General features: G+C 42.3%; 1 protein-coding gene across 12 annotated transcripts in view; it reads right to left on the bottom strand.

Moving 5' to 3' along the window:
- Nucleotides 1-15,364, bottom strand: part of BCAS1 (brain enriched myelin associated protein 1) — a 108,081-nt gene that overhangs the window by 26,172 nt on the left and 66,545 nt on the right. For 7 of the 12 annotated variants that reach the window (XM_082428137.1, XM_082428139.1, XM_082428131.1 and 4 more), the window contains 2 exons: nt 10,930-11,106; nt 94-135 (listed from right to left, as the gene is read on the bottom strand). In XM_082428137.1, the coding sequence (XP_082284263.1) occupies nt 94-135; nt 10,930-11,106 (219 nt within the window). The remainder of the gene's footprint in view (nt 1-93; nt 136-10,929; nt 11,107-15,364) is intronic. The other 5 variants (XM_082428136.1, XM_082428140.1, XM_082428142.1 and 2 more) reach the window with 2 other exon arrangements.

Here is a 15,364-nt window from a genome sequence, read left to right as displayed (position 1 = left end):
GCAAGAACCCAGGACCCCAGAGCTGACACGCCCAGTGGTCCATCATGCCGGAGATGAGTATGGAATGAGTCTGTCATTTAATGCATAACTTACATTCTCCTCTGCACTTGTGGGAACTGAATCCTCTTTAACTGACTAAAGGGAAGATAAAAACAAAAGTAAGAGTCAGATTGTTACCAAAACCAGGGCTAACAGCTTTTGGGTGCCATTCTCGGACATTGCTTATGCGTACCTTGTTCCAAGAAGAAACTGAAGGAGCTTTACACAAATGTAAACAGTGTAAATTAAGTTATGTATTTTAAAATGTAACAAAGGAAAAATAAACATACAGATGCAGGCAGAATACAAATGGAATGAGAAGAAGGGATGCTACAGAAAACACAAACTACAGTCTTGGCTGTGGGCGAGTAACACGTTTGCCTTGACAGTTCCTGGTAGCTGATGAAAAGAGGGATCTATGATTGGTCACACGATACAGTCACTGTTAGGTAAGATACATGAGCTGCTCAGGAAAATTCTGGTAACATGTCCAGAGAAATCCATCCCATGGTCCTCAGAGAGCAAGCAGTACTCAGCCTTACCCTGACAGTCTGGCAGTGGCCAGCATCCGAAGCTCCATCTAACATCAGCCTTCGACGTAGGTCAAGGTCACCATGCCAAAGTACAATCTGGTTAAAATACTTCTATGAAGGGCCAGAGGGCTGGGGTCCAACACACCCAGCTTCAAACCCTGTTAATCCCTGCAGTAATTCTGACATCTACAGTCCTGCCCCAAATAGGAGAGGAGTTATCCAAATTCTATCAAAGGTCAATGTCCCAATCATTGTATCAGTTTGCCAAGCTCCAACTTGGGAGGTCATCTTTGCATATTTTTTGCAGTTGTTCTGAAGGATTTTTAGGTGGGTGGGTGGTGGTGTTTACAGACCACTTTGAGACTCACTTGACAGAGCTGGACTCTCTTCCCAGAAAAGCAAACATGAACAAAATATTTTGCAAATAATTTCAGGGTGTTCACAGACCCTTGCCTTTCTTTTGGATTCCAGGGTAAGAACTCTTATCTATGTTGATTTTGTTCCAAGTCCTGCCTTTATTTTTACCTTGAAAACATGCCGTGGGAGAGGAAGAAGGGACCTGACATTTGCAAATATATCTTCTTCATTTGGTGCTCTGCATACACCATGTCACTTAAAGTAGCCCCAAGTGGTCAGCATGATGATCTTCACTTACGTGACAAGAAACGGAAGTACAGAGAGGTGAAGTCACTTGTTCAGGATGGTACAACTAGAAAGTGGTGAAAATGGTTCCAAAAGCCAGGTTTTCCCCCTGCCGTGATAACTTGAAGGATCAGAATCACTCTGTGTGGGGCTTCCCTGGTGGCTCAGTGGTTAAGAATCCGCCTGCCAATGCAGGCGACATGGGTTTGAGCCCTGGTCTGGGAAGATCCCACATGCCGCAGAGCAAATAAGCCCGTGTGCCACAACTACTGAGCCCACGTGCCACAACTACTGAAGCCCCGCACCTAGAGCCCGTGCTCCGCAACAAGAGAAGCCACCACAATGAGAAGCCCGTGCACGGCAGTGAAGAGTAGCCCCCGCTCGCCATAACTAGAGAAAGCCCACACACAGCAACGAAGACCCAACGCAGCCAAAAATAAAATAAGTAAAATACATAAATTTATTTAAAAAAAAAAAAGAATCACTTTGTGTGTGTGTGTGTGTGACTGTGTGGGCTTCTTTCTCCTCTACCAGGCTTGCTCTCTCGCTAGATGAGATTGGACCATTTATTTTTGGACCATTTATTTTTCCTTATCTTCTCATACTGAAGCTTACCTGCGCACAAAATATGTCCCTAAAATGGACTGTGGGTTTTCTGGAAGCTTCTGATTGTCATAAAATTATAGCACACTCAGAAGTAATTGCAAGCAGTGTAGCTTTCTTGGAACTACACCCCTTCTCCCGAGACCACCTGGATGCTATTTAATCCTATGAAAAGGCAAAGAGTTAAATGATATTTTAAAAGCCAGGCCTCCTTAAACCTGACCCACAAAAGTTTCAAGAGTCAATACAGTGTCTATGTTAGGCTGAGAAAACCCTCCCACTACGTAAGAACAGCACTTTTAGGTTTTCAAGGCCTCTTTCCTGTGCCATTTGGTTGTAAGGAGACTAGTTTGTGCTTTGGTTTCCTGTGTCTGGAGAGTTCTTGGCTGTTGACTGCTCACTGTTTTCTAGAGGAAACTGAGAACTGGGTGTAGGCGATGGTGCGGCGTGGAAGGAGCTATTCTGAGCGGTGATGTTTCCATCGTCTTTGTTATGGCTTCAGACGTCCAGATGCTTCTGATGTTTCAAAAGTTGGCATTATAAGTACTGTCTGTTTCAAAAGAAATTACTATTTCCCACTTTAAAGTTCTACTACCCAGCAAAACACTCCTTATTTTGGGAATTAGCCCAGTGGAACATTTCTCAAACGTCAGTAATTTGCATACCATTTTCACGATTCTTGACCTGCCCATGTACCACCTGTATTTACGTGATATCTTTCTTTAAGTTGACTATCTTTTTACTTAAACATATATATTTTAAAAGAAAGCATCTTATCATTATCATGAATGTAAAATCAACATCCTCCCTGTAACCAAAAGTATGTATCAAAACTACTGCAATGAATAAAACAAAAATGCTCATTAAATTCTAATTATTTTTAAGTTTTTGTTAAAAAGAGAGACCAGCAAGTGTTAGCACAGTAAAAAATGCCTATTAATATCACCAAGAGATTTTATAATTAAGGTCACCAAAGGAAACGGAGTAGAATGGCGAGAAGATAACTTTGCATTACATGACTGATTAAATGTTTAGGGCTGTCTTCAAGAACCACTCAAAATCATTTTGCACATTTTTGTACATTTGCACACTGGCCTAAGGGCATAGCCTTCATGCTGGGGTGGCTGAAATCCAGTTAAAAGAAGGACCCCAAAATGGACAATGAGACGCCAGGTTCTTGTTTCCCTTTAGTGTTTGGCACATGTAAGAGAAAACCTGCTCAGAACCCAAGTCTAGAGCATCTTGGGCTATGGAGTCAGGTTCAAATTCACTGTTTTAGCTGTGCAACCTGGGGCCAGTCAACCACACCTCTCTGAGCCTCAGTTCACTTACTCAAAAGTGGGCTATTAGACTGTTACCAATCAGAGGGTTGTGCTAAGGAATAGATACAATAAAGCCTGTGAGGGAAAGTCATGGCTGAGGCAGAGTTGAGACTCACCTACGTCCGGTGGCTGGGGTCAGGCCACACAGCTCCTCCCGGTACGTATATGAAGACCTCCCATTCCATGGGCGTTGGAGACTCTGGAAGGTGTGTGTATGGTGGGAGGGACAACTTAAGCCATGTTTGCAATGAGGGGTCAGTTGTCTACAGTCTTTTCTAGAAGTCAGGGGGCATGGGAGGAGAAGAAATAAAGACTTTAAGAAAAGGACATCAGAAAGAGAATTCACCGATGGAAGTTAGGACTCCAGGCAAGCCGGCTACCTGCAGGGTGAGTTCTGGGTAGGATGCTGGTGGTTGGTGGACCAACTCAGCCCAGCTCAGCTACCCTCGAGTGGGGCGTGCACTGGGGAGAAAAGGGCTGCGTGGATGCCGAGGGTGGGTCTTGTTAAATGGTGTCACTCTGTGTCCCGAGCGGCTGCTCTCAGAGGTGAGTGCCACACAGAAAGAGAGTTTTTTCCTACCGCTTTGCAAGTGGCAGGGGAACTACGGCAGGCTCGTGAGGACATGAGTAGGGCATCGGGTAAGTTGGTGTGGACCTTCTCCTTGGTGGCTCTGGTGACAGTGGTGTGGTTTGGAAGTAATCACCCAGTAGAGACATATGGGGGCCTGGACTGATCTGTGATCACATTTCTTAGATTCCTAGAACTATTTGAATGGGATGAGTAGGGGTGTGGATTGACGTGTTTCAGTCGATGAAAATTGCTGATGTTAATCTCATATGTGTAGAGCACTTAGCACAGTGCCCGCACATAGGATGTGTTCAATTAATGGAAGCGATTTTTGTGAATGCTGGGGAAAAGTGGCATAAATTAGGCCTACTTGACCTATTTAAGACTTTTCTTAGGGAACCCTCCTACATTGTTGATGGGAATGTAAATTGGTGCAGCCACTATGGAAAACAGTACGGAGGTTCCTCACAGAACTAAAAATAGAGTTGCCATATGATCCAGCAATCCTACTCCTGGGCATATATGTGGACAAAACTATAATTCAAAAAGATACATGCACCGCTATGTTCACAGCAGCACTACTCACAATAACCAAGACATGGAAACAGCCTAAATGTCCATTGACAGATGAATGGATAAAGAAGATGTGGTACATATATACAATGGAATACTACTCAGCCATAAAAAAGAATGAAATAATGCCATTTGCAGCAACGTGGATGGACCTTGAAATTATCATACTAAATGAAGTAAGTCAGAAAGAGAAAGACAAATACTATACATCACTCTTATGTGGAGTCTAAAATATGACACAAATGAACTTATCAACAAAACAGATACAGACTCACAGACATAGAGAACAGACTTGTGGTTGCCAAGGGGGAAATGGAGTGGGGGAGGATGGACTGGGAATTTGGAATTAGCAGATGCAAACTATTATATAGAGAATGGATAAACAACAAGGTCCTACTGTATAGCACAGGGAAATATATTAAATATCCTGTGATAAACCATAATGGAAAAGAATATGATAAAGAATGTATATACATGTATAACTGAATCACTTTGCTGTACAGCAGAAATTAACACAACATTGGAAATCAACTATACTTCAATAAAATATATTAAAAGAAACTTTTCTTGACTAATTCCATGTTGCTTTCAAAGTTTCCTTATATCTGGCTCAGATATATGCTTGCTCCTGAATCCCTTAGGAACAGATATTTTTAACACTGCTCTTAGGTTATATTGGGTTCCAGCATTGGAATGGGGTACAGGATGGTGTGGATCTCAGTTAAAATCGTGATGATCTGCTCCCTACAGGATAAGTGGCACATTGACCTTCGTAAAACAAAAATCCCAGGACATCCTAACTTCGGCCCATTGTGCCAGTATTTTGAGATCCTTATTGTTTATATTTTGGATTGCATTAATGAGCCCACCCAGCTTGTAAACTTGACAAATGCGCTTCACAGTTTATTGACCAAGTTACAAATAAAAACTCTGAATAAACAGGCCTGAGGCCAGATTCCAGAGGCCATCCCAAAGACAGTTTCTTGCATGTGGTTTTGATCCTCTAATAAATATTCTTTGTTGGCTTGCATCTACCCATCTTGTGAACATGCCTTAGATGCAACGCTACAGAACTGAAGAAAAATAGTAATACTAACAAAGATAATAATAATGATAACCCATATTATTGGGCTCTGCGTTAGGCAGCAGGTTAATTTTTTTATGTTAGTATTCCATGTCGGTCTTCAAAATGGAAGCAGATCTCCCCTAATTTCTAGGCCTCTGTTCCAATACCTATTAAGTTTTGCTCTTATTCTAAAACAATACCTCCCTTTGAAGTCTGAGGTGTGTCTCTAATTCTCCTTCAAAGCTGACATCCTGGATCTCACATTTAATGTGTATCTGTAACCAGGATGGTTTCCACGTTCAATACACAACGACAGACAAAGACATCGGACAACTTCTTCCTTTTCTCCTCATCTTTTCCACACAGCAGAAAGACTATGAGCTGAGGACCCAGCAGAACCAGATTCCAATTCATCATTTCCACTGCCAGCGAGTACGCTGTGATGGATGATCTCTGAGGATGAGGAGAGAAGACTAACTCTTCCACACTGGGAATATGTTCGGGAAAGGAATTTCAAAGACAGGAAGGAAAATCGGACGGCACAGCAACTCACTTCAAAGTGAATGAAAGAGAATGATTCTAAAGTGCAAGGTCGATTTCTGCAGACCAGAGGCGTTTATTAGGTTCTCAAGCCCTTCAGCCAGAGGAATATGATAAGGTGTGGGGCTGGTCAGGAACACACAGAGCGTGGGATTCTCATTCGAATCTCAAAACCAGGAACACTTCAATCTTTTTCAATAAACTGGACATCTGGCTGTTATCTGGCGAGTCTAAAAATTGTCCAATCTCATTAACAACAACAAAAATCCAGTTTGAAATCTAAAGGATCTTGTCTGGACATTTATATTGCCAAGAATAAGGATCTAAATAGCATATGTACTTATCATACAAACGTGATTAACAAGAGCTCCTCTCCTTTACAGAGCACATTTCAATTCTTAAAGGAATGTTTCTTTAAAATGCTGTCACACAGTAGCACTTAAGCCAGAAGACACCCTGTTGCTACCAAGTCTTCCAGAAGCACCATTTGGATCACGTGACAGCCGTTCTGAGTTCATTGATTTCACGGTGGACCTAAGTAAGACTTTTTCTATCAAGTCTGGATACTTCATCCCATCTTTCAAGTGCTTCCATAATTGTCCAGCCCTGTGCCGGGCTTTCTAAGCCAGGATCCCCATGGATTCTGGGATCACACACAGGATTCTGTATTTGAAACAAATAACCCAGATGAGTCAAAGGAATTTTTAAGTTCTCTTAGTCTATTTTGACCTACACTGACTGCTCCCTTGTCTAAACAGCCGTAGCGTTTTTAACCTGGATTCCATGGATTAACACTGGATTCCACACTTGACTGTTTTGTAATGGAGCTTTCACTCACTGAATGCCACTCACTTTGCATTCACTTTCCAACTCAGTTCTCCCCCAAATCATGAAAGGTAGGTATCACCTCCTACTTTCAGAGCTGAGGAAAGTGAGGCTTGGAGGGTTTAAGTCTCTGCTCACATTCAGACAGCCAGTAACTGTCAGAGCCGAGATTTGACTATGTGTCTCTTTGGCTTCAGAATTCACATTACTTTTCTACTTCATCATTTGTCTCTCCCAAAGGAAAGCAGGAAAAAAGCTGTTTTGAAGATGCTCCAAATGTATCATTTACTAATTGTGTGCAGGCACATACACATACACACACACGTGTGCATGCATGCATGTATATCCTATTCCTCCAAATGGATTTCAAGTGTTTGATGGTAGCAAATATGTCTTAGACTTGTTTTGTACCTCCGGTGCTGTTGGCACTAGAAGCCCCACGTGGGTTTTCAGATCATAACCAGCGATGTCATACTTGAAGAAATGAGGGTAACACCGTTCACTGAGCACTTAGTATGTCTCAGATGCTCTCCGTGTAAATGATTGGATTCTCATAACAACACTGTGAGATAAACACAGTGCCTATTTTACAGATAAGAAAATAAAGGCTCTGAGTGGTCAAGTAATTTGCCCAAGGTTACATAGTCCCACCTTTCTGATTCTGGCTGTTACGCAAACTCACCATCCCCAAAATTTTTTAAGATAATCTACTCCAATCTTTTTACTCAACAGAGGAGGAAAAAGAAACCCAAACAGAGTAAATAACTTTTGTGAGGTCACAGAGCAAATGGTATTCCAGTTAACCCTGAACAATCAAGGGCGCAGTTAGGCCATATAACTGGATTTAAACATTTTCTGGCAAGCACAACATAATTTGAAATTAATTTTCTCAAAGGTTATTTTTGTTTTTGTTTATAATAAGAACTACTTTAGCAATCAAGACTATAAATCAAAATAATGCATAGTTTCATACTGACAGCCTGTTAGGGGAAAAATTCATTTCTGATGTTCATAATTGCAAACTTCGAAATGTGTTTGTTTAAAAGCTTTTCAATTAAAAGAGAAGAAAGTGAGCTTAGGGTTAGTGAATGGAAATATCATCATTTTCTGTTGTTTCCCTTTGTTTTTCAAAATTTTTACAAGAATGGTTTTATAGCCAAAGCTTATTCTAATTTAAAGAAAAGAAAACAAAGACTTTCATTTTGATTCCTACTAGAAATAAGTTCCTTCATGAGAATGTAAGCTACCAGAGGGCAGCAATCTGTTCACTGATATTTTTTCAATGCCTAAAACGTAGCACACACACAACCCCCCAAAAAAATTAGCACAAAGAAAGTGATTAAAACTACTACTGAATGAGTGACTCTCCCCTATTTCACTTCCATATAATCTATTCTTTCAGATTGGGTGAAAGAAGGAAAGACAAGATTTACAGGAGACTTTGTTTTTAGTTTCTCTTAACCTCATTGTTTTTATGATCTACTAAAGAAATAAAAGTCAGATAATGGTGAAAAAACAGTGAGACTGAAATAAATGAATAGATGAACGCCCAGTGGTCCTGACTTTTACTTTCAATGGAAAGAGCCGGAATTTCAAAGAGGAACCAACACATCCCTTATAGATGTCAAAGATAAGGAAAGATAAAGCATGTGAAGTTTAGAAGCCTCCCCAGACTGGATGGCACAGAAAGATGCAGAAGTGGACATGTTAGTGTCCCAACCTTCTGAGCACACAGGAAATAAATGATGGAAGGAGGAGGGACCACTCATCAGACGCTGTTGTGTGAACCACGGTGGTGGAGATGGTGGCGGGGAGGCGTTTACTGGCCCTATTTCATTTAATCCTCGCTCATTTCCATGGCATGGGTACTATTATCATTTGCATTTCACAAATGAGGAAACTGAGGCTCATGGAGGTGGATTGGGACTCAGAGTGGGGTCTGACTCTAAGCTTTTAACCCTGCATCAGTGTTCCTCCAACTTCAGTCGTTTGCCGACCTCCAGTATAGTTCTGCCACGTTGTATGCACCATCTGTGGCAGCCGTGGCCGTGTGCTGGTCACATTTCCCTGCACGAAAGGCAGGCTTCGATTGTCACGCCCTCAGCATCCGCTACCGCTGAGATCTCCTCGCTGCTCCCCGGAAACGACTGAGCACAGAGGGTGCTGGGCTGGTCCTGCCCAGCGCAGGACTCCCCCCGGGGCACGCTCTGCTCTGGGGGATCCCCCCCCGCCCGGCTCAGCACCACCGCCACCCTGAGGTCTTTCCAACCCTCTCCTCCTTCCCTCTCTCCCTGCACAGAGGTGTCAGCCCCTCCCTGGGGTCTGCAGCCTCTCGCCACCTACTCCTGCCCCCTTCCCTTTATCCTCCACAGTCAGTTTCCTCGGATAAATCTCCTGCACATCAATTCTGTCTTAGTGTCCGCTTCCTGGAGGACCCCGATTTACCGTTATTTACTTATTATCCGTACCATTAATTACATAACACTTTCCTTTTAATTGGATTACTTTTTAAACTAAATCTATATAGTCTGACCTTGACAAAAATATATGTTGAATCTTGAGTTTAATGTGCTAGTTTTATTTTTCCTAATACACTTTGAATATATGTATATATGGCTATTTAAGTAAAAATATTTGAATACGAGTCACTTAAGTCTCTCCCTTGCCGCCAATACATGGATGTAACTTTCTCGGAAATTTTTCCCTTCATCATATTGCTGATAAAATATTTTTGTAAAAAAAGATTGGTGAAGAAGGAAGATTAGAACAGAATGCCAAGTGACATCATCCCAAGTTTTCATTAAGTATTAAGAGTTTGTGTTCTGGGCAGAACCTAGAAGGGAGATTTCTGTACGAAAGAAAACAAACAGGAGAAAATTTCAGAAATCCAGCTGGATTCTGGACAAGAGCATAAACTAACAGCACAGTGGCATCTGTATTTATCACCTTCCTTGCACTGCGTGCCAAGTGGCATATGGATGTTTTGTTGAAATGGCTAAGTTAGATTCTTCCAGCTCTATTTCACACCTGCCCCCACCACCTCCCCCCGCCCCATCCCTGACTTCTTGCTCATCTTTTGGCCACATTTAAAACAGGCAAGAGTTCTGAACCTGTCTGGCAGCTGAGGTTTGCTCAGCAACGAGGATCAAGGAATAGCTCTCAGAATTACTCAGCCCCGCCCACCTCATTTCCTTGCTCGGCACCTTAATTCTACAAGGGAAAAGAATTCAGACAGCGGTTTGAATTTTCCTCTCACAGAGCACCTTGTGGGCTTGCCCTGGTGGTGAACTGATTGACAGACTGGTTTTCCGAAAGGAGACGGAGACCTTGGGGCTGCTGACGGCTGCTTCTATCTGGCTGGGGTAGGAGGGACAGAGAGCCCAGAGGCGGTTCATCTCGCCAGGCTGGGAGAGCTCAGAGAAAGCCCGGAGGAATCCAGAGTGACCCACATTTTATTATTTTCGTTTGTTTGTTTGTTTTGGAACTAAAAATATATTCACAAGTCTTAAATCTAAGGAAGACTAAAGATAAAAAAATGGCCAAAGATGCACCGTGAGCAAAACAACATTGATGTTAAATAAATATACTAACAGCCTCAAGCTGTTAAAGGGACAAAGAGAAATACTGTATTGTGATGAAAGGAACAATCTACCCAACGATCCAATTTTTAGGAAATGGGCAAAATTTATGAATAAACAATTCACAGAAAAACATTAATGGTTCTTAACACAGATAAAAAGGCACTCTACCTCATTCACAAACTACACGTAATTTAAAATTACACTTGAGTACCATTTTTCACTCTATAAGATTGGCGAGTATTAAGAAGTTTGATAAAACGCTGTTGTCAAGGGTGTAGGATAATGTGCTCTCTTATACTGCTGGTGGGAGCATAACCTTTATGTAACCCACCATTTTAGAAAGAAAATGAAATCACGAAATACCATAACCCTCTGTCATGAACCGGATTAATTCCAAGAATGAAAAATTCTACTTGTTCATTTCCTTTTCTTTCCCACAAAACACATGCTTCTAACATGATAGGCATTTCATTTTTCCCGGGGGTGAGTTAGAAGTCTTCAACTCAATGGCAAGTTGAGTCATTTTGGAGAACAAGTAACTCCACGCATTGCTGAATACATCAGTTGGCCCAACAGAAACCATATCTCAAGTCATCCTAGCCCCAACGACTCTCCAAATCTTGAAACTAGGACTTACCTTTTTCCAGAACAGTTTGCCCAGAGGCAGAGAGGTGGGGCCCCCCTTTTCCTTGGCACCTTCCTTTGCTATTTCAGTGGATGTAGAATTCTTGGCAGCCCCTTGGGGCTCCTGGGGCGTAACACTGCCTTTGTCTGACTTGAGGTCGGCTGAAGTGGCGGGTGACTTTTCGGCACCCTATAAGAGTTTAAAAAAATTAAAATGATCTCAGGATTTCAAAAGCAAAAGATCTCTTTTTTACAAATATGGACTGGGGTTACGCATGTTAAGTGTCTTCTTCATAATTTTCTGTATTTTCCAAATATTCTACATGGATGTGGATTTGTGTTAAAATCTTGGAAAAAGATCAAGGCATAGTCCTTTTGCAGAACATATATATATATAGAACCATTATGTAACATGTTTATGTAAGTAACACATTAGGACTCAAAGTGATTGGAAGAGGCACTTGGCTGTTAAAATGTTAGGTCGTGTTGAGGACCCTGGTCTTCTTTCGACCATGGTCATGGCAGTAAAAATAGTCTGAACGTGCACCTCCAATACACACGTATTTGTTTACATGATAAAGATGTATTGTTTTACTAATCCAAATTTGAAAGATGGGTTCCAATAAATATACTTCAAAAGAGAAGTGCTGAAGTTTTCCTCTCACACTCTGCTTCAGAGATTACTGTAGTGATCTATAGTCTACAAAGTTTAGTCTATAAAGGTCTATAGATCTATAGTCTATAGAGTTTGTGTAAAGAACTCAGGGAAGAGGTTTGAGTTTGAAGAGCTTCCACAACCCCCATTTCTTCACTTTTAGATGCAGCTTCCACATCTAAATTAGATGTGACTGGATGGATTGTAATTGATATAAAACTCCAAATGCTATTCACTCAGTCCCTATTCTCTTTCTCCCCCCCACCTTCTCTCCACGCCACCGCCCCCCATCTCTCCCCACTCTGAGCGGCCAGGCTGAGGTCCAATTCCGGGGCATCTGATCTCTTCAGTGACTGGGCTGTTACTTCCATGCTCTGCCACCTCCTGACTCATGGGACAAAGGAAGAGTTAGGAGAATTACAGTCTCCATTTATCTCGACGTGAGTGAACACTGCATTAAAATTTTTAACACTGGGCTCACCTGACCTAACCTCGTCATCTTAAGCATCTTCACTTTAATGATTCTTGGTCCAGGGACTTGTGACACAACCCTTTAAATTCCCAGGGAGGTCAGATCTTTGACTACATTTTCTGAATAAAAGAAAAAAAATCTGGCAGTAAAAACAGGGTGTGGAAAAATTCAGGACATTTCAGAGTATTTCTGATGTTGGAAAGAGTCTTAGGGACCACCTAATCGAATGCCCGAATTTTCAGGGATGGGGAAATTGAGGTCTACGATCTGCCCTACACTAACCAGGGGCACAGTCTGGTCTCAGATCCAGACTTCTGGCTCCTATCTGGCGCTCTTTCCACACTGCACGTTGCCCCTCCAAAGGGAGTTCACAAATAATGTGAACTTTACTATCTGATGTAAGACACAGTATCTTCTGTGCTGACTTTTTTGATACTAAGAGGGAGTCATTTACTGAACAGATTCTATGTTCGAATCAGGAGCTACAGGGCCAATGTATAGAAATGACTTTTGTGATAGGTGATCCTGGAATAATCCCAGTTCCATTTAAAAATGTATAAAACCGCATAATGCTAGGGTTTAAAATAACCTCTGCCTTGTATCAACAGTGCAGTCAAAATGGCTGAGCTCAGACGGTTCTGCATTTATGCATGTTCCAAATGGTCTCGGACACCTGGTGCTGTTTTAGCTCTAAATGGTAATTAAATTAACAAGCACTGGTTGAAGGGGAAGTGCCCTCCACCAACTAGCTTGCTTGCTTTTCCAGAAAATAGGAGGAAAGTATTATGATTTATTCATTTACTCATTAAAAAATGCATCGACTGCCTTCTATCTTCTACCTTCTATCTTGTGATGGGTACTGAGTGCTGGGGTTACACGTCCTCATGGAGAGAGAGAGACACCAAACAAATAATTCCACAAACGTATGTAAAATTTCAACTATGATAAGTGCTGTGGGGTGGAGGGAAGGATTTGGTGCTAAAAAAAAAAAAAAAAAAAAAGGCTAAACTAGGGAATTAGATCCATCATGGCAATCAGGAAGGCTTGATAGAGAACGGGATGCTGTGCCATGACCTGAAGGGTGACTAGAAATTAGCTGGAGGAGGGAGGAGAAGCACACCAGGCACAGGGCACTACGTGCTCTCAGAGCCCTCGGAAAGCATCAGAGAGCCGTGACGGAAGCAGGAAGCAAAGGAGTAGCCAGGCGTGGTCCCCAACACCAACTCCCCTTCTGCTTTCTTGGGAAAATCCCCACTTGCTCAAGGGGTCCATGTTCGACCAAGAATCTGGGGGGTGAGGCTGACCTCACTTCTATCTCTAAGAAAGGGTTCTTGTTGGCTTAAGTAAACCATCCATCCTCCTCATGTCATTACAGTAGATGCTCCATTGCTCCACACTGCTTTGATTTAAATTCTGCTGCTTTGCTTTCTATACTTAGAGATGCCGTGTTACCTGACCAGCTCCTGGATACCCCTTCATATGTGCTCAGCCTACTCAGCCAAAGCCACATGGGGGTTACCAAAAAAAGCTAGTTCTGGAGTTCTAGAATTCTACCAGGACAGGTCTAGTTTGCTTAGCCCATCACACACCTCTGGTTTGGCTGGTTTTACCCTTTCCTTTTGTTCCCCTCAGCCTCCTCTCTCTCTCTCAGCCTCTTGAAGAGGGACTAGGGTCCAAGGAGACTAGGCACAGAGATGGCCAACTTTTAACTCTGATTTAATAATAAGAATAAAAGGTACCAGTGCCAGGCACCGTTTGAAGCAACTGAATGTTCTAACAACAGTCCTATGAGGAAGGAACTAATTGTTATGTCCATTTTATAGTTAGGGAAATTTTGGTCCCAGGTGGTTAAATAACTTGCCTGTGATTGCACTTACAAGGCGACAGAGTTGGCATCTGAATCCAGGGAGTCTGATACCCAAACCCAGACTCTGAATAGCTACTCTGTCTACACTGCTTCCAACAGACCAAGGTCTCCCCACTCCACGTGCTGTTGTGCCCATCAGGGGATGGAACCGTCTACGCCACATGCATTCTCAGCCACGGCAATCTTAACTCCACGTGGGGGAAAGTTGGGGGGTGAGATTGCCCTTGTTCTTGGGGCGGTGTGTTATGGGCAATTTTTAGATGTTTATATTGCCTATGGCCCTACTAAGGGCCACAGTACATCAACAGATAAACAGTGTAGCTGTTGTACTAAAATTCCATGGGGAGAAGGGCAATTAGGGAGAAAATATCTAAAGAAGCTTCATGGTGGGGGGGTGATAATGGGAAAAAGGTTGAGAAACACATCTATACTGATCAGTTTTGTTGGGAAATGGCCAATTCTCTTTGCCCTGGGAAGATACCCTGAGATCTTCGAAAAACATGACAAGGACATGACCCTATCATATGTATAGTAATATAATATAATGAATATATCTGTGTAACTGTTGAGTATGCATCTCTCTGGCCAGAGTATGAGTTCTGTGAAGGTAAGAGCTGTTATGTCTTAGTCACCATTACATTCCTACCTCCCGTCAGACCCAGTGTCTGGCTCAAAACAGGCATTAAATAAATAACAAATTAATTTTACGAGAGGGGCCACAGAGAGCTACCCACATGGCATCCTGCCATGTCATGTTTCCGTCCACCCACCCCCTCCTTACAGGGCTGTGGAGTCACACACCCCATTAGTCATCCTCTCCCTGCCTACTCATCTCCTCGCTTCCCAGAGAAGTGCCCCAAATGGTGTTCTGCCAGCATCCACTGAATTCATACTCTTTGTCTGCATTATGGAGGAGACTACGAAAATTCTATCCATGTTTTTTGAAGACAATCCCCTGAGTAGGGTTGCCAGATTTAGCAAATAACAGTGAGACTATAGGATGTCCTGTTAAATCTGAATTTCAGATCAACAAAGAATAATTTTTTTGCATAAGGATGCCCCAAATATTGCCTGGGACATAACTTAGATTTATACTCAAAAATTATTTGCTGTGTATCTGAAATTTGAATTTAACTGGGTACTATTTATCTGGCAACCCTACCCATGAAATTCTAATGTATTAGATCTGGAGACTGCATATCAGATGACTTACCTTCTTCCACAAGAAGTTTTCATCATTTTCACATTTGAGTGTGGGAGAGGGTATGTGTTAGTAAGATGGAAACATTGTACCAAGAACCAAAAAACAATGAACGTGCGGCATAAGCTTATGAACCCTATGAGGTAGCTGCTAATATTTTAGCTGCCTTAATGGAGAGGGTGGGCATTGAGCAAACCTGAGTGGGGAGGGGAACATTTCTGGGCGTGGCAAAGACATTCTAAAACAATGTCCT

Source organism: Balaenoptera physalus (assembly GCF_965194825.1).
Source record: "Balaenoptera physalus genome assembly, chromosome: 16".
NCBI classification, from domain to species: domain Eukaryota; kingdom Metazoa; phylum Chordata; class Mammalia; order Artiodactyla; family Balaenopteridae; genus Balaenoptera; species Balaenoptera physalus.
This window is presented reverse-complemented; position numbering and strand designations above follow the sequence as displayed.